Source organism: Chenopodium quinoa, unplaced genomic scaffold (genome assembly GCF_001683475.1).
Source record: "Chenopodium quinoa cultivar QQ74 unplaced genomic scaffold, ASM168347v1, whole genome shotgun sequence".
Classification (NCBI taxonomy): domain Eukaryota; kingdom Viridiplantae; phylum Streptophyta; class Magnoliopsida; order Caryophyllales; family Amaranthaceae; genus Chenopodium; species Chenopodium quinoa.
The window spans coordinates 1,160,718-1,179,916 of NW_018745461.1; the positions used below are offsets into that span (position 1 = coordinate 1,160,718).

The 19,199-nt window shown below is 35.6% G+C and overlaps 4 protein-coding genes across 4 annotated transcripts; 3 read left to right on the forward strand and 1 right to left on the reverse strand.

The window, feature by feature from the left end:
* The first annotated feature begins 129 nt into the window (after positions 1-129).
* On the forward strand, positions 130-1,986 carry LOC110714937 (ribosomal RNA small subunit methyltransferase NEP1-like). The gene is made up of 7 exons (XM_021893490.1): positions 130-378; positions 488-580; positions 693-837; positions 946-1,056; positions 1,304-1,386; positions 1,476-1,533; positions 1,856-1,986. Exons 1-7 carry the CDS (start codon positions 130-132, stop codon positions 1,882-1,884), a joined length of 768 nt encoding a protein of 255 aa, XP_021749182.1. The 3' UTR covers positions 1,885-1,986.
* A 494-nt stretch (positions 1,987-2,480) lies between these two features.
* LOC110714938 (ribosomal RNA small subunit methyltransferase NEP1-like) lies at positions 2,481-3,445 on the reverse strand. The gene is made up of 3 exons (XM_021893491.1): positions 2,914-3,445; positions 2,746-2,828; positions 2,481-2,624 (listed from the first exon to the last, which is right to left on the reverse strand). The coding sequence occupies exons 1-3, from the start codon at positions 3,128-3,130 to the stop codon at positions 2,496-2,498; spliced, it is 429 nt and encodes a 142-aa protein (XP_021749183.1). The 5' UTR covers positions 3,131-3,445; the 3' UTR covers positions 2,481-2,495.
* Positions 3,446-5,048: 1,603 nt separating this feature from the next.
* LOC110714936 (probable glucan endo-1,3-beta-glucosidase A6) lies at positions 5,049-7,181 on the forward strand. The gene is made up of 3 exons (XM_021893489.1): positions 5,049-5,191; positions 5,291-6,589; positions 6,740-7,181. The coding sequence occupies exons 1-3, from the start codon at positions 5,107-5,109 to the stop codon at positions 6,775-6,777; spliced, it is 1,422 nt and encodes a 473-aa protein (XP_021749181.1). The 5' UTR covers positions 5,049-5,106; the 3' UTR covers positions 6,778-7,181.
* Positions 7,182-9,286: 2,105 nt separating this feature from the next.
* Positions 9,287-19,121, forward strand: LOC110714750 (probable acyl-activating enzyme 16, chloroplastic). Its single transcript, XM_021893294.1, has 18 exons — positions 9,287-9,788; positions 11,036-11,227; positions 11,518-11,632; positions 12,079-12,166; positions 12,690-12,901; positions 13,750-13,868; positions 14,542-14,691; positions 14,811-14,878; positions 15,688-15,793; positions 16,121-16,273; positions 16,580-16,633; positions 16,718-16,798; positions 16,919-17,056; positions 17,685-17,844; positions 18,220-18,299; positions 18,401-18,546; positions 18,621-18,678; positions 18,764-19,121. The coding sequence occupies exons 1-18, from the start codon at positions 9,588-9,590 to the stop codon at positions 18,854-18,856; spliced, it is 2,214 nt and encodes a 737-aa protein (XP_021748986.1). The 5' UTR covers positions 9,287-9,587; the 3' UTR covers positions 18,857-19,121.
* Positions 19,122-19,199: the final 78 nt, after the last annotated feature.

The following is a 19,199-nucleotide window of genomic DNA, read 5'->3' on the forward strand; positions in this document are numbered from 1 at the left end:
TAATTCTCAATTCCTAGGATTTTAATGTGATAACCAAACACACCAATGCAATTCCTTCCTATAATAAACAAGTAAAGTAATTTCCAATCCAGTTCTGAATCTATGCTGTGTAACTGTGTTGTTAACAGGATGGGTAAAACAAAGCGAAAGGCGGAATCATTGCAGCCCTGCTCAACAAAGAGGAAGGAGTTAAAAAGGGATGGGCTAGTTGCTACAGGAGACGAGGAAGAGCGTGGCGAAAAGGAGTTGAATTCCATACAAAATGAAGAGGACTTTAATTTATGCTGCATTCCTGTGATACATACTTGTAAGGATGCAGGAGCAGGCGTAACTTTTGTTCTGGAAAAAGCTTCATTGACTCTTGCTTATATCGGGAAAGTAAGTGGATTTTCAGACTGATGTTGTGTCTTTGCTTTGAGATTAACTAGTCGGATCAGAATTTCTGTTGTTAACTGAAAAGAACTAATCACTTTATATCTTCCTTCAGAGGTACCAAATAGTATCCTCGAATCATCATGCTGATTTTTTACGAAAGAAGAAAATGAATCCTTACATTTACAGGCCTGACATAGTCCATCGGGTTTGTAGGATTTTCCTTTCCATCCGCTGTAAATGTAATTTTTTCATATTTATTGTATCTCTTCCACCAAGCAATCCTGAACTTCAACTTTGTTTAATTGATAATATTTTAGGCACTCCGTAAAATTATGGCTAGTCGACTTTGTAAGGATGGTAGGCTGAAAGCAGTGTACATCCGGACAGAGGACGGAGTTCTGATCAAAGTAGAACCATATGTTAAGATACCAAGGCAATTAGAAGTTTTCTGTGATATGATGGGTTAGTTCTTTCCCTCTGAGTGATATTGATGTTGTTATAATATCGAAGTTTTTGCTTTTGTTTCATATCGTCAAACATGTCTCTTCTAATGAACACTAACTGCTACAGCTGAATTACTGCAAGCGCTCAGCATCAAAGCCAAGGGTAGCCGTAAAAAGCTTCTGCGTGTGGTGGCCAATCCCGTGACTAAGTATTTATCTCCCACATCACATAAGATAGGTAAGTCTAGATGAGATAATGGGAAATTCCCTGTTTCTCATGGTGAGAAACGAAATTTATTTCTCATGGGGCCATTTTCGTGAATAAATCAACAACTTTTTCATTATTGTGGGCTCCACAGTTGAATAAAGTTGTTGGTTTATTTACGAAAAATGCCACATGAGAAATTGGGGCATCCTCTGAGATAATGCTAGTGAAAATTTGTTTACTTTGGAATTTTGTTGATCAGTATGTTTTGCTGCTTTAGGTCTTTCATACAGCTCAGAGAACGCTGTTGATATACGCGAATATATCAATGGAATCAGTAGCGATGAAGATGTTGTGTTTGCGGTAGGTTCATTTATTTTATTTGGTAAACTCATTAGTCGGTATATGCTTTTTCTTTATTTGCTTCTGATTAACCCCCTTGAGAATTTCAGGTAGGTGTGATGGCACATGGTAAAATTGATTGTGATTACATTGAGGATCTTGTATCAGGTATTGTGCTTATTTCGGCTCCTTGTTTTTTGTGAGTTTATGTTACCATTGAGACAATAATAGACCATTTGACATAGACAAGTAGTGACTTGAATGCAGGGTCAAAATCTTTTATCACATTTGACAATCCAATCTGATAAGAGGAAAATTCGCGAATAAGATGTTGAAAAGATTAATAACCCTGCATTCAAACTATGTACCAGTTGCAAAAGAAACCCTTAAAACTGGTACATTTAACCACAAAAGGAAAGAGTGATGAATTTATACTGAGCTTTATTATCTACATATCACTAATCAGAATAAACTCTGACCACTACATCAGGGATAGATCTTGAACAAAAAAGGATATGATAAAAGTGGAAGACGAACAACACTGAACTGCTGAAACAAGAACATGGAAGGTGCAAACCGAGATCAAGAGAGACTTTGCTGGAAATCAAAGCCGAGTTTGCAACATTAAATAAAATATAAAATAAACAACTCTTTCACTGTAACTGTCCTACATTCAATGTCCCCTTTCAAGATAGGCTATACATATTTATCACAAGTTTGTGCTTTTCGGTGCAAATTTCCACTAACATTGATTAATTATGGTCATTTTTCACCCTCGATGATATGTATTCAAGGTGAATTGAGATGGCAGAAGAGATATGATGCTGAGCACAATGTACATGACTGATAAAGAGCAATTGGTGACTTGAAAATATACTTCCAAAAAATACTTATGTTGGTCAGCAGCAGAAAACACTAATAATTACGTATTCAAAAAATACTTCCAAAGCATTCATCAAGGCCCTAAGAAAAATTGGATTAGAATTAAGCTGGTAGCTTTTGCTACTTTTCAATATCACCTGGATACCTAGACCGGCTTTTCTATATCCGGGAACTTGATACTAATGCATCTATTTAAGATTTAGAGGCTAACTATGAGTATAAAGGAAAAATCACTTCGTGCTATCGTATCAGGTACTTACTTGGTACATGCCAAGAATAGTATTAGCAGTACCAATATCAGTATAGTTACAAAAATTACCTGAAATATAGTCAGTTGTGGAGTCCCTGCTAACTTTACCATGGACCATTGTACCCACCTGAAGTCACAAGTGAACACATGAGCTATATATTCAACATTTCCATGAAGAATAAAGAATGCATAATCACAAAGGATGAAAATTATAGATACAAAAGCAAAAAAGAGATGGTGAAAAATACCACAAAAACAAGGTCTGAATCATCTTTAGTAGCAGAAAGATAATCCTCTATGTCAACCACCTTTTCTGAACTATAAGATAACCCTAGAAAGCAAACAATTACTTTGGTAACCATCATTGTTTTCACGATTATGTTACACAATTAAAATAGAAATAAACAGAAACCCACCAATTATTTGAGCATTTTCAGGTATATGCTGCTCCGCTGGTTTTTTAAGGACTTGAAGAAGTACTTCTCCTGAATCTTTAGCACGAACGCAGGGCTTGACTTCAAAGTTAATACCGGAATCAGTTTTCACGTACACAGCTCCAACCATGCCAGCTTGGTTTAACGGGCTATCTAAAATTTCACGAAGGGCCTGGAAATAGAATAATATCAATGGCATAAATCTACAATCGACAAAAAAAATGATGACAAGCTTTACAGGGCGAACCAACTAGTTCAAATCCTGCAGAAGGCAAACATATGGTTGCAGGACACTATCAATGTATTAAAGGGCGTCTTTCCTTTTCCCCCTGCCCCCCTTCTTCGTGTATTTCTTCCTTATGGCTCCTTCAATCCCTACATTATCTCATCCCTTGGGCATGTCCACTAGCATATTGTAACACACACATTACACAATATTCTAGCCACATAAACAAACCAAGCTCAGTAAAAATAATAATATTAAGTAAATATAATATTAAAGAAAGAAAACACATTAAGGCCCTGTTTGATTCCCCTTAAAAAAAATAATATTAAGTAAATATAATTTCAGTTTAGTAAAAATAATTTCAGTTCAATAAAATTAATTTCAGTTCAGTAAAAATAATTTCAGTTCAGTAAAATTTAGTTTTCTTAAAGAAGAATTATAATAGAAAATCAGTAAAAATAATTTTAGTTCAGTAAAAATAATTTCAGTTCAGCAAAATTAAGGTAAATCAAACAGGGCCTAAGTCTCGTGTAAAGTGGGTGTACATTAGATTTATTGTAAGACAGGTAAGTTTGAGAGTAATAATGTACTCCATATTTGGGATTGAAGAAAGAAAAGTAGAAAACATATTAAGTCTTGTGTAAGGCTGGCTGCTAATAGGGATAAACTGTACCAAGGGGCTAGGGAAATAAAGGTACTTTTACGTGAAAGCTTAAATAGTACGAAAGTGATTGATTTAGTTAGGAAAAATTATCAAGAAAGGTCTCAAGGCTCTCAACTATTACTAGTTTTCTTTAAAAGGGTCAACCTGTTAATTATCTATAGACAAACCCAACTATTAGTCTATTACTAGTTCACACACTTGGACCTAGCCTGTATCCAACCTGCTATTGTACTCTCTCCGTGTTTTTTTAAGTGTTACACTTACCAAATCCTGCCGTGTTTTAATAAGTGTTACACTTCCTTTTTTGACAAAAAACTACAGTAAAACTATTAGAGCCAGCTTGATATAATGGTTGAAGTTATGCATTAGATAAACTATTAAGAAGGATCAAGTAATAAGGATAAAGTAGTCCAAGTTCAACTACTCATTTCAAATCTAGATAAAAACAAGAGTTACAGCAAACTCGCCAAAAAAAATGAACCTTAATCTTTAAGAGAAAACTCCTTAAAAAAACTACAAAACCCTATTTGCTAAATGCTAAGGAAGAAAACCGCGATGAATTAAACGAATTATAAATTATGCGATCTAACATTGTAACATATGGGTTGCTTTTCATATTGAAGGAGAAGAAAGTATGGGGTGTGATTGTGCTTCCATAGAAAACGAGCAATATTCATATCAAGAATCATTTTGAAAGGATTAGGAAAAATTCCTTGGTCGTAGTGTATTATGGGCATGTTCAACGATTAGCTTTAAAAAATTTTGTAAATTATTAACGTGACATGAGATGTCTAAAACGGATCGAATTAGAAAATGTTACTCACAACAAAGGTAATATAAACTCTTTTTTCTTCGTGGATGAAATTTTGAAACTACTTGTCATTAACTAAGTTAATAATACTAAGGGTAGGTAAATATCATACACTTATACATGGATATATGTCCACCAACTCTAGCTTGTTTCGATTTGTATGTCATCATATATTTTGACTTTAGAAATCATATTTATTGATTATTATAAGAACAATATTAACTTAAGAAGTTAAAGCCATTATAAGAACAAACATCATCAATCCCATTTTTGTGTTTTGGTACTTTATATCTCACACCTAAAGTTCCTCTTATATTTAACAAAGATCAAATACATTGTAGTTGAACAGTTTCTAACTAGATAAACTTCCATCTTTTCCTTATATATAACCTAACATGCATCATATCATTACATGAGTCTCTTAGGTTAGTTGATTGGAATCGTATAAGTAGAACGTATATTGATCGATCATCGATGCCCCTTTCGAGGATTCAATCTACAAGCATGACTAGTAATCTTGTTGCTATTTTGTTCTTCTCAACTATTATTGCTATTTCAAGTAAGATTTATTATAGAGTTACCAAATTCTACATTTTATATATGCTAATGTAACCTATAAACTTGTAATTTGTAACGTGTTTTATTTCATTTTTTGTAGGTGCTCAAACTTCTACACCTATTGACCGCATTGGTGTCAATTATGGGAAGCTAGGCAACAATTTGCCTACACCATTTCACTCCATAGAGCTCATTAAGTCCATGAAGGCTAGCATGGTCAAGCTCTATGACGCGGATCCTGAGACCTTGAAACTGCTAGTCGGAACTGATCTCCAAGTATCAATCATGGTTCGCAATGAGGAGATTATTGCACTCGCGGCCAATGAGACCCTGGCTAACCAATGGGTTCATGATAATGTCTTCGCGTACTACCCTACAACCATGATCCGGTACATCATGGTTGGAAATGAAGTCTATAGTAACCACAATATTGAACAATGGGATAGCCTAGTCTTAGCCATGCAACACATTAGGAACACGTTACATGCCCATGATATACATAACATTAAGGTTGGTACACCCTTAGCCATGGACATTTTAGGCTCAACTTTCCCACCATCCAACGGAACATTTCGTATTGATACATTAACAACTATTGTACCTCTCTTACAGTTCCTCAATAGGACTGGTTCTTACTTTTTTCTAGACGTTTATCCCTACTTTCCTTGGTCATCTAATCCAGACACTATAGATTTAAATTTCACGTTATTTAAGGGAAACATTACCTATGTTGATCCTACAAGTAACTTAACCTATACCAATCTCCTAGACCAAATGCTAGACTCGGTGTATTTTGCTATGTCAAAACTAGGATTTTCAAACATACCAATATTTATAGCCGAAACCGGGTGGCCTAACCAAGGTGACCTAGACCAACCCGGTTCAAATGAATATAATGCAGCTACCTACAACAGGAACCTTATAAAAAAAATTGTAACAAACCCACCCATAGGCACACCGGCTCGACCCGGGACCATAATACCCACATTCTTATTCTCTTTGTTCAATGAGAACCTCAAGGATGGGCCGAAAACCGAGCGGTATTGGGGCCTTTTGAAGCCCGATGGATCACCCGTTTACCCGATTGACCTGACCGGAAACCGAACTGATTTTGGGCCCTTGAAAGAGCCCACAAACAACAATGGCTACAAAGGTAAGTTATGGTGTGTGGTAGATAAAATGGCCAATATAACTCAACTTGGGCCTGCATTAAGGAACACTTGTGGCCTGTTAAATGGGACCTGTGAATTAGCTCTTGGGCCTGGAAAACATTGCTATGAGCCTGTGTCTGTTGTTTCGCATGCAAGCTATGCTTTTAGTGCTTATTGGGCTAAGTTCAGAAATTGTGGCGAACCGTGTTACTTTGGTGGGCTGGCCTCTCTCACTACTCGTAACCCAAGTGAGTTTTCCGCATACTAGTTTAAATTAAACAGGAAAAACCTTTAAAGACAGACGGGATACTTTGTTTTTGTTATACAGCATATATATGGTATGTAATGTTGACTTTTTCGCTTAATCCTTGTCCTCATGATAATTAATCTTTGTGCAGGTCATGGTACTTGTCATTTCCCAAGTGTTTTACTATGAAGATCACCAGCATAGCAGCAAATGAAGATTAATTAGGATAAAATTCTTATTATTCAATTAAAGATTTGTAGTAACTTTAGGAGTATGGAAAATTTAAGAAATTATCCATTGATGATTTTATCCTTTCTAGGTTTGGGGAGTAGTAGCGTTAAGATTAGGATCATTGATTGAAGGTAAAGTTAGCCAATGTAATACATGAGTTATGAATAACATTTTGGGAAATTCTCAATGGTGCTCTTGAGGTTTTTCTTTTTCTCAATGGTAAACAGCAAAAAAACAAATTATACTTGGTAATCATGAAATTATTACATAAAGTTATTTATAACATTAATGATAGTTTTGTATTAAAAGTTAACTATGGTTAGGTTTATTTTAATTTTTTACAATTAAATAAAAGTTTAGAAAAAAAAAAACAAAAGTCAGCCACCACCAATTGCCAACCTTCCTCCCTGCCATGGTGCCACCATTGACGCCACATCTGCCGACACCCAGACCTTGACTCCACCCTCGCCGGCGCGCCGGCCTTCCCAGCAGTCGTCCCTCCCCTAAACCAACGCCCCATCCCCCAAACCCCCTCTTTCTCTCACCGAAACCCCATTGAAACCCTTCCCCCAATTCATAACCCCAACCGCCCCAACCCGCCGCCTCCACCTACGCCCAAACGGCCAGCCCCGATGCGGCTCACTCGGCGTCTGTCGCGCTAGACCCCTACGCCGGTCGGTCCGGACCTTGAAGCCCACGAAATACTCTAAAAACCATCTCCAACCCTCGAAAAAACCCCAATCGGAACCCTAGCCATGGCTGGGAAGGTCCGGTTAAGGTTTTTAAGGGATGGTGCGATGGTTTTAGGGGAATTCGTGGAGAGGGAGGAGGGTTTCTGGAAGGGAGATACGATTGGGGAGGGGGTTTAACACGGCGATGGTGCTGAGGAAAAGGGGTTTTGGTGCGCCGGTGAAGTATTGGGTGGTGGGTCGAGGGATGGCGTGAGGGGTGGCTGCCTGCTGGGTTGGTGGGGGATTGGTGGTGTTTTTTTTAGAAAAAAAAGTTATTTAACTATTAATATAAAACTAACCCTAGTTAAAGATTATATCCTAAAATATATCATTAATGTTATTGTTAATATATATTAAGAATTTATGATTACCAAAGATAATTGAAAATTCTAGTGTTTACCATTGAGAAAAATAAAAAGTTGATGAGCACCATTGAGAATTTCCCAATTTTTCTACCTAAATTATACCATACTCTCTGTGGTATGAAAGTAATTTAACTAATATGATACCCTATGATACATGCAAGAATGCATGGAATATTTGGCTATGTATCTATTCAATACACATATACAATGTACATTGGATTCAAATCATAATTTAAAATTTGAAGATATTATCTTAAGTACAATCAAATAAATTTACCCTTTCTTTTTTTTTTCCATCAATGAATTATTTTACCGGCATGTCAATATATTAAGGGAGACGTATATATATATATATTTTTTTTGAAAAAAAAATACATAAATAATAAATAAAAAATGCCTCCCTTAATATATTCCTCCATAAGTTATTTTCAGATAATTGGAATAAGTACACCCACAAATAAAATGAATAAGCTTTTTCTTAATCTATTTTATAAATAGTCTTTTACTAGTCAATATTATCATAAATTTGTTTTAAACGTATAAAATATTTGTCGCATTCAAATTACTTGTTATGAAATAAAATATGGCTAGATCTTCATATTTTCATTAATCCTTCTTTAAACAAATAGCAAAGAGAGGACAAGAAATAACTATTATAGTGATACAGTAATAATATCATTTTTTTCCCTCTAATTTAGAGTGGTTGACACAATACGACAATTAAGTTTAAACTCAATAAAATGGTAGATCTTGTAAGTTACAAGTATTTGATTGCCCCACTATGGGTCCTAAGACCTAAATTCCTTCCTTTCTTTCTGTGCACATCAATTATAATTTTATACTCACCAATACATACATACAAAGGTTACAAATAAATCGACAAAGGTTACAAGTACCCTACAAATATAACCAACACATTAATGAATATCATGGAGAACGACGTATAGTTTCCTTAGAAAGTTGCAAGTGTATGAACTAGACTAAAAATGACATCGTGAAATCGCGTGGGATATCCTTCGGATCGGAAAAGAGCATGTCAATTACAAGTAAATATCGAAAACTATCAAATTAACTTACGAACTACAGTAATGTTATCGATATTTAATTTACCATTTCAACTATTTGAGTGTGAACTATGTGCGAAACATATTCACTAAACTGTTATTTTGACATCTAATTCTAACTCTTTATAAGCTACCGGTAGACAATATGCTTCTCATCAGAACAACTAATTTTGCCGAACATGACAACAATACTTGCAAAAATGTCGTACATATCAGTTTAGAACTTCCCATCTTTTTTTTTCACAAGAAACTTCCGATCTTTTAAGTTTGAGGGTTCATTTTTAGTTCTTATTATAAACACGTAGTTGTGCCTCGTGCACAGGTTTCGACCCGATACGACAAATTTCAGAATGCTCTAATTGTCCAGCATGTTCTTACACAAATCATCTTGAAATTTTCAAGAAAAACAGTCAGCAGTTGCACTCCCATTGTCAAAGTCTCCTTTGTCCTCTTCTTTCCCACCATCATCACTCTTCCCATTATATTAGGCGTAACAAAATCTTCACACTCTTTTACCTTCTTTCTTTCATTACTAATAATCTCTTTCTCTCTCTTCAAATTTTGTGACAAACCCACCAATTACATCATCATAATCATCTGCAATCTCAATGGCGTATACTTCCTGTAACATGACCAACATCTCGTTGGATTCTGGGTTGATTTTAAACTCTTTTAATCATCGGAAAATTGCCCTTAATTTCTTTCCTTGTAATTCCAAATGGGTGTTCAACAATTTTACTCTTCGTTCTTGGACACAAAATGGGTCGTTTCGCCGTACCCTTGGTTGTGTTTGCTGTCACACTGCTCAGGTATATTGAATTTTTCATAATTTCGTAAATCATAGCAAAGAATTTGGTTGTGTTTGATAGTTTTAGTTATTGGTGTTCTTGGAATTTTAATTTGATTTATCATGTTTTTGTTAATTATTTTGATGTGGAATTTTTTAGTTGCTTGGTAGAATTGAAATTAGGCTCTATTAGGATTCTGTTCAGATGATTTGATTCTTGGTGTTCTTTTACCGTATAACAATTTAATACATTTCTGGAAATGGTATTAAGTTGGGAATTTATGACAAAATCACACGTATCTAGTATTCGGGTTTGTCAAGCAACAGGGAGTGGTTGCCTTTTGTTCTTGGGAGTTGGCAATTTGGGTATTCTAAAGGAGGTTGTAGTACTGTGAAGGTTTGTGGTTGAGCTTATTTGCGGATAAGTTGTGAACTCTATCACTTGAGCTCGAATAAGGTCCTTGCAATCTTTGATGATTGGTTGATAATGGAGTGGGAACTTGGAAAGTTAGTATGCTAGAGTAACAATAATTGATGATCAAAGTCTTAAATAGTGAATTTAAGTAGGTCACATTAGTGTAATGTGACAGGTGGGTGTGTAATGTGACTTCTCTATATTGGAATTGCATAGCTTTTTAGGCTCGTATCCTGAGATCGTCCTTGTGATTTTTATTACTTGGCTTACCTGTAATAGGGATAGATAGATGATGGTGATCTAGAAAAATATCCTTTAAATTGCCCTTCGCAATAGTGATGTTCAATTTACGGACTAGGATTTTTTATTTATTTTTGTTATTTATTTAATCCAGGGGTGGGGGGCATAGAAAAGTTTCTCTTCATGTTATTGCCTACTGCTATAAAGGATAATTGCTTGCATCCTGTTGTTGTCGGTTTGGAATGAAGAAGTTGAGGGCTATAACACAACATTTGGTCATTTGTTTGATCCTCTTCCTACTTAGGTGCCCTTCATCCTCATCAGTTTCGTTGGTTAGATTGGACTTTTTCTTGCATTTGGACCTTTGCTGAACTGGAAGGGTCTATATTCTTCCATGCCATATAACTTTACAGAAGTGATTTGGTGGTTTCAGGATAGTTTTCTTTCATGAGGGATGTCTAATTTAGAACCATTAGCCCTCGATATGTTAGTTAATAAATAAAATTCGAGCAGACATTTTAAGATCAGTGAATTTCTGCTACTGACAGGCAGACATCTTGCTGTCACTTGCATGAGAAGCTGCTGACACATTTGGTTCTAAAAATTTCTGTCAGACTGAGGAGTTGCAAAATAGGAGGTGTGCACCTTTACTAGAACATGAGATATTATACAATAAGGTGTTGTTGGGCTCTAGCGACTGGAAAGCAGTTCCTGATATTTGGAGAACAGCTGCAGAAAAGTATGGTGATCGTATTGCGTTGTTAGATCCATACCATGAACCTCCTTTAGAGTTGACTTATAAGCAGGTAAATTCTTACCTGTATACATTTATACTCTTTTTAACGATATTTTTATTTTTTTAAAATTTAACTCTCTTTTCATCGACAAATTTACTATACTGCTATTAGATAGTCATACTTTTTAATTTTCTATATGTTGTGTTGGAAAATTTATGTGACAAGAATGAAGTCATACTAATGTTGTGATTTGTAGGGGGGTAGGTTTTTTAGTGTATTCGAACTTCTGAGGTCTCGGTTAGAGGCTTTTCTCTTCTTGTATTGTTTAACTCTTGTTGGTTTGTTTGTCCTTATCACAGCTTGAGCAAGAGATTTTGGATTTCTCTGAAGGCTTAAGAGCCGTCGGCGTAAAGCCAGTTGAAAAGGTTGCCCTTTTTGCTGATAATTCATGTCGGTGGTTAATTGCTGACCAAGGTATGTTGTCATCGTCCCTCATTCTTTTCTGAGTCTCTGGTTTACAGTTTGTGATCTGTTCTTGTAGCTTATACTTACCGTTGCATGATATCCTGTGGCTAAATTCTTTCAAGGATAGCCCTGGATTTCTAATTTCATATGCTTCAAATGAGATGGATAACATAATTTGGTCTTCACGAGGAATTGAAGTATCACCTTATGGAGAAAAGATTCAAATTTGCTAGTCTATCTACTGATTTTACTCCCTCCATCTCGATATCCTATAGTCTTTGCATGATATCTTGGGTGGTTGTGATCTTCCCCCCAACCCACCCACCCTCCTTGTTTTTTCTTTTCTATACCTCATGCCTGCCTCTGCTGATTGATAAATTAATGGGACGGTTTACATGCTCATGTTAATTATCGCTCTTGCTTACCCACGGAATATTGTATCATCTCTGGTGCAGGAACTATGGCAACAGGAGCTATCAATGTTGTGAGGGGCTCAAGGTCATCCACAGAAGAACTGTTGCAAATATACAAACATTCTGAAAGGTTAACAAGAAACAAATTTCCTAATGAAAGTTATGGGGTTCAGTTTCTTCTAGTTTACATGGTTTTCACATAATTATCTAAAAAATCTGTCTTCTGCCTTACTCCATTCTGTGAATAAAGATTTTAGACTCTAAAGGTTCCTGAAATTTCTGTGAATAAAAATTTTAGACTCTGAAGGTTCCTGAAATTTCCTCTGTACAATTGCACAGTACAAAATATCAAAGTAATTGTGGGGGGGGGGGGGGGGAGAGAGGGGGCGGGTATAAACTAGTGGAGAATTTAGGAATATATTGAACTTTTTTTATTGAATACCGTTGATAGTTGAACAGTTTGCATTGTGGAGGGGCAGGTTGAGACAAAATTTTCACAAGTTGTTGCTTAATTGACAGCAGATTCTTGCTAAGTTTGTGTAAAGTGTTTTATGCTCCATGTATAAAACAATAATACATTTCTCCTTTTCTTTCTCCTGCATTTTTTCCTAGGTAATGTCTGGTATCTTGATGAATTATACATTTCTCTGCAGTGTTGCACTCATTGTGGATAACCCTCAGTTGTTTGATAGAATGGCGGACTTGTTCGTTGCTGGGGCAACAACGAAATTTGTGATTTTGCTTTGGGGAGAGAAAGCAGACTTGAATGTTGGAGAGTCTGATAGACTTTTAGTTTACAACTATAATGACATCGTAGCAATGGGAAAAGAAAGTCGGAAACATCTGGCTGATTCTTATGATGCTAGTAAGGCGGGATTCTCTCATATACTTATAAAACACTTTTGCATATTATAAAGGGGGGAAAAAGACGGGGGAGGGGGGGGGGGGGTTTGTGACCGGAAGGTTTCTTGTTATGTGCTTTTTCTCTTTGGGACAATCAATTCTATACTAATTATTGAGTTTATGTTTTGTCCAAGTCTAATTAGAGCAAAACAAAATTGTTGAATTAAAACCTTCTGCTAAAGTGAGAAAATGTTAGTGCTTAAAATCCAGGTAGCTAAAGCAAATTGGGTTCTATTACAGCCTTACCAAATTCAAGGATGCACCATAAAAATGCTTCTGTTAATTTTATGTGTATATTTAACATTCTGTGTCTCTATCCTAAGAAATTATTCAACAAACAAATTCAAAGTGATGATGTTCTTCTTTCATTATGTGTACCTAGTTCCATTATCAATATCTCAGAATGAAGTCCCATCCTTTTAGAGGAACATCCCTAGCGTCTAAATGAGAACTTCATTGATGGCTGTTCTCAATAATAACTTGATTTGTGCTTATTATCTTCTGCCATAATTGGTCATTCCCTTATCTTTCAAAGCAGCTTTGTCTCATTAGAATGTTCAGATTCCTTGCTTCTGTGCTTGTTTCCCTCTTCCTCTTCTGTTTGTGCATGTGTTCTAGACACAGACCAAATGAAACTATGAAAGGGACGTAGAGGATTTCAAACAATTTATTTGACTCTGTAGATATATTGGAATGAATATTCTTAGCATTATTAGTTCAAAATTGCACCTGGCATACTGCAAATGCTTTTTTCAATGTCCTTTTTGATGAATAACCAGCAAGCAAGATTCATGATTCAAATGATTTCAGGGAAACTATTCAATTATGAGCCCATATGCTCCAATGACATTGCCACACTGATGTATACTAGTGGTACCACGGGCAACCCAAAGGGTGTAATGATTACACACCAGAATCTTCTGCATCAGGTCTAGTCCCTGCCTCCCTTCTCCGAGTTCTCCCAAATCCCCTCTGTTCTTTTGTTTTCTCCTCATGGGAGGTCAGATTCTGGCACTTGGAAATTGGAATTTGATATACAAATTGCACTTTCTCTTCAGGTTCCAACTATTTCTTTCTACTCTACTTGATGCTATATGTTTATATTTGTTAATATATACGAAGCATATTGTAAAAATGAACTGTTCTGTGCGATGTTAATTACCTAACTAGTTTCATCTGAAATTGTTGCTTAACAAATGAAAACAATACTTAGTTTAGATCTTTCCATTGCAAGTCTACTTTGGTTAATATGGTACACCTATATCCAAACCAGACTAATTTAAAGGGTTGTATCTGGAGTTATAACCAGTCACATTAAGCAATTAAAAGTTGGCTTGCATATTCAGGACTTCAGGTGAATGCATCATTAGACAATAGTTTTATGTTTTTATTTTTATTATGATTTTATGTATGTATTGCCTTGTTACTAGTCTCTACTGTTTAGGCTTTTAAGAATAGATTGTGTATAACTTGACCTTCACAAACCTCACCTTAAGAGTAGCTGCATTTATGCGTATATCAACGCCCCCCCCCCCCCCAAAAAAAAAAAAGAAGAAAAACCTATGGTCAACTGAGCATTGAGAGATCTGCAATTGTTTTTAGATCAAGAGTTTGTGGGATATTGCACCTGTTCAAGCTGGAGATAAATTTTTGAGCATGCTGCCTCCCTGGCATGCTTATGAACGGGCAGCAGAGTATTTCATCTTCTCACGTGGGGGAGAGCAAATGTACACAACTGTGAAAAATTTGAAGGTATACAATTGGATTACTATCTTAATTTGACTTGCTCTTCCAGTTTGGTAATAATGTAACATATTCGAAGTATCCCTTTCCTTTCCACTGTGAACCTTTTGTTCTACTTGTGACAACAGGAGGATTTGAAAAATTATCAACCTGAGTACCTGATTTCTGTTCCATTAGTGTATGAAACACTCTACAGGTTAGTTATCTTACAGAATACCGATTATTCATGTTGATTGATCTGCTTTTGACATGCATGCAAAATAAACTGTTATCCATACGGCAACTTTGTGATTATATGGATTCCGTAGCTTAGCTTCTATTTCTGGCGCATACCGCATATGACTCTGTTCTGAGTTTGTGCAGCATAAAAGCCTACTGCAGTGTAAGTCTTGTGTGTGGCTGCTATTTTATCTGTGTTTCTAATTACCTTGGTTAGTTTGATAAATAAGTTACAATTCTGTCCACCCTAATTATTCTAAAGAAATTAGAGATTATTCTAGAGCTGCTTTCAACAGATTTTGCTCCTTGGTCTGCAAACAATAGACAAAGAGAGATGTTGAAAGCTTGTACAATGATTTAATTCCTGCAAATGCTAATATTATTTATAATTAGAGATTTCCTGAGCATTGTAGCAGTTGGCCCTTTCAGTTTTTGTATGATGCTATCAAATGGCAAGTAAAAGAGATTGAAATATTAAAACCTAATTACGATGATATGTATACATCTGAGAATTGTTGAAATTTTAGGGTATACAAAGAAGATTAATAGATGAAATAGAAATGGTGTGGTTTTTTGTAAAAATTAAAAATTCACAGCGCCTGGTGCACTTAAGGTTGCTAGTGGTTTATAATTTTTTAATAATCTTTGGCAAAATGATCTAAAGATTGACTTTTAATACTTTTATTTCTGCTGAATAAGCTGTTTTGCCTATCTATTTTATTTATTTGCAATACTATATCTAGGGTCTCTCTGCGTATCCTTCAAATCCTTGCAATCTTCTTGCAGTGCTATTCAGAAGCAGATTTCTGCAAACTCTGTTGTTCGTAAAATCATTGCTCTTGCACTCATAAAGATTAGTTTGATATACATGGAGCTTAAGAGGATTTATGAGGTTTGTAATTTGAGCATTTGCTGCTGTCTTATACCTTTTGTTTATATATTGTGCAGCTGTGCATGTAAATCATATTTACAGGGGCATCACTGAATTTAATAGTCTGCACGAACCATTAGATCATACATTAGCAATGAAACAGGGCCTAATTTCTGGACTAAGAAACTAAATAGCATTAATATGCATATAGGCGATAACCCGATCTTAAACAATGATTTTCAGAGTTTGAAACTTACAACTTACAAGAATGAAAAGTTTTATTAATCAATTAGAATTTTCAGTTCTGTGTTAGTATTATACATTGATTTCTAAAACCTTTTGATGTAGGGAAAATATCTAACTAAGAAGCAACAGTCTTTCCTCACTGCATTTTTTGACTGGCTGTGGGCAAGATTAGCTGCAACGGTATTGTGGCCAATTCATAATTTGGCTAAGATACTATTGTATCGTAAAATCAAATCTGCTATTGGGATATCGAAGGTATTTTTCTCCTGCTTCTCTTCTATTGGTTGGTTTTTTTTTTTTTGATTTTTTTTTATTTTTTTTATATATATGCTCTGGTTTCCTTATTTTTATTTGGTTGTTAAACCTTGAGTAGTGTACACTGTAGTGTTTTTTATTCTCCATCTTACAACATGCTGAAGCATTCTTCATTTCAAGTCATTCTCAGAAAACAGCTGCTTTTACATGGATTTGATTTCTGTTGTTTTAGAAAAATATTATAAGTAGTGTACTTGCAAATGAAGTTCTGAGGTGAATGGTTTTTTGTTTCTTTATACTGTGCAGGCGGGCATTAGTGGAGGTGGTAGTTTACCTATGTATGTTGACAAGTTCTTTGAGGTGACATATTCGCTGTTTATAGCTTTGTAGATCCCGGATTATATGCTGTTATATACTTGTATCAAGACTTTGCTACATTTGCAGGCAATCGGAATCATAGTGCAGAATGGTTATGGTCTGACTGAAGCTTCTCCTGTGGTCGCCGGTAGAAGACCGGCCTATAATGTTTGTAGCTCAATTTATATTCTCTCTTTATAAGTATATTTTTATTATCTCCCTTGCAGTAATTTCACATTTGATACATCTGAATTGTGTATTCTCTTGGGTTTTATTTTACTTTTGAAGGTATTAGGATCAGTTGGCCATCCACTTAAGCATACAGAAATTAAAGTTGTAGATGCTAATACTAATGAAGTGCTATCTCCTGGTTCAAAAGGCATTGTCAAAGTTAGGGGGCCGCAGGTGATGAAAGGCTATTTCAAGGTATAAATTGTGTTACTTGCTATAACTATTAGTTAAGTTTGGTCTTCATATTTAATTTGATAAAAGTAATATGAAATCACATCTGTTTGACAGTTTCTTATTTCCTCACAAAAGAGAAGTATGGTGTAAGTGGGGGAAGGACCTTAGTTTTTTGAAAACAAATTTCAGGGGCTTCTTCTTAGGCAGGTCAAAAGTTCATCCATGATTGTAAAAGAGTGAGATTGCTGATTTCTATATTGTAGTTGTATGTACCTTTAACACTAATTCACTAGCATATAACAAAGTACATTCAGGCTATATATCTCAGATGTCAGGAGTTATATTTATTCTATATCATTATTGTCATAATTTCCAAGTCTCTGTCAAGTAGGAAACAGAACAAGTTGTTTGGTTTTAAAATTATTACCTAGGTGTAGGCATTGAAAGTTTCAGATTGTGTGTTTATACTAAATTATTAAAATTCTTTCTAGACAATGCTATTTAGGGGCTTTTAGTCCAATGAAAATCCAGCATGTTGCTTGATGTTTTCCCCTCGGTGAATCATTGCTACTGCTCCTATAAGTTTAGCATCATAAATTCATCACAGGACATATGGGATTTGGTTAATCTTTCTATGACATCTTTGCAGAATCCATCTGCTACGAGGCAAGTTATGGATGATGATGGCTGGCTGACCACTGGGGATTTAGGCTGGATAGCACCTTCCCATTCAGCAGGGAGAAGTCGGCTTTGTGGAGGCGTTCTTGTTCTTGAAGGACGAGCTAAAGATACTATAGTTCTCTCGACAGGTGACTTTAGTCCACAATTTTCACTATCATGTAATAATGTATGACCAGCATGATTCATTTGACAAAAATGCTATTATATGCCTGAAAGATGCTTATACTCCAGTTTGAGCTGTCAACAGTGAAATGAGTGCAAGAACACAATGTGATAAAAAGATGTGTTTCCTTTAGTATCTAGTTCCACCTCTCTGACCCATTTGTCACTTATGATGTCCAGAATTCAACTGTTGTTTTGTTTGCAACTGATTTCTTTCTAAATGCAATTTGAAAGTTCCTTCTATCAGATTCTCCTTGCTAACTGATTTTTATGTGCTCTCAATTCTATATGTATCGTAAGCTTCTATCTGTATTTTGATGCTGATATTTTATGTTGATTAGGTGAAAATGTTGAGCCTTCAGAGATTGAAGAAGCTGCCATGAGAAGTAGTCTAATTGAACAAATTGTTGTCGTCGGCCAGGTTGGCCTCTCTACATTTGCTGAGGCCACTATTCCTTTTCCTTTTATTCTTTACTTTGCTGGTTTTAGTTTGCTAAATTCTATAGCTGGTTACCATTTTAGGATCAGCGACGCCTTGGAGCTATTATTGTTCCGAACAAAGAAGAGGTTTTACATGCAGCAAAGAAATTGTCTCTTATTGATGCGAATTCTAGTGAATTAGGGAAAGAAAGGTTAACTAGCCTTTTACAGGGGGAGCTGAGGAAATGGTTAGTTTTGTTATCATACATTTAACTTGTGACTCTTTTCATTCTTGTTCTTATCAATTTCTTCCACATTACAGGACTTCAGAATGCTCATTTCAAGTTGGTCCAATTCTAATTGTGGATGATCCCTTCACGGTATGTGATTTTTAGCATCATAGAACTGTATACTTGGTAATATGGTCATGTTTACTGCCTCCTTACTTCCTTTATTGTATTGCAGATTGAGAGCGGTCTAATGACCCCAACCTTAAAGATCCGAAGAGACGTAGTTGCAGATAGATATAGAGATCAGATAGCAAATTTATACAAGTGAACATATGAAAGAGACAAGCTCATGTAGGTTAGCTGTGATTCAGAGGTATAGCAATTGATAGTACAGCCATATTGTTCTATTCTTCTTTACAACATTCTTTGCCTATTCTGGGGCTGAAGCCTGAAAAGTTTGTTAATAGAAAATAATTGTAAAGGTTTTAAACCAACGCCTCTTGTAAATGACAAAGCTGGCACTTTTGCCCTCATGTAAATGTTAATTACTTTGGCAATTAACTGTTAATATGTAAGTGGCTCGCTGTGGCAAATTATTGTTTAGTTCATTTACTTGATGATCGAGATTTTAACGAGCTTTTTAGTGTATTTTTTTTACAACTAATACAACG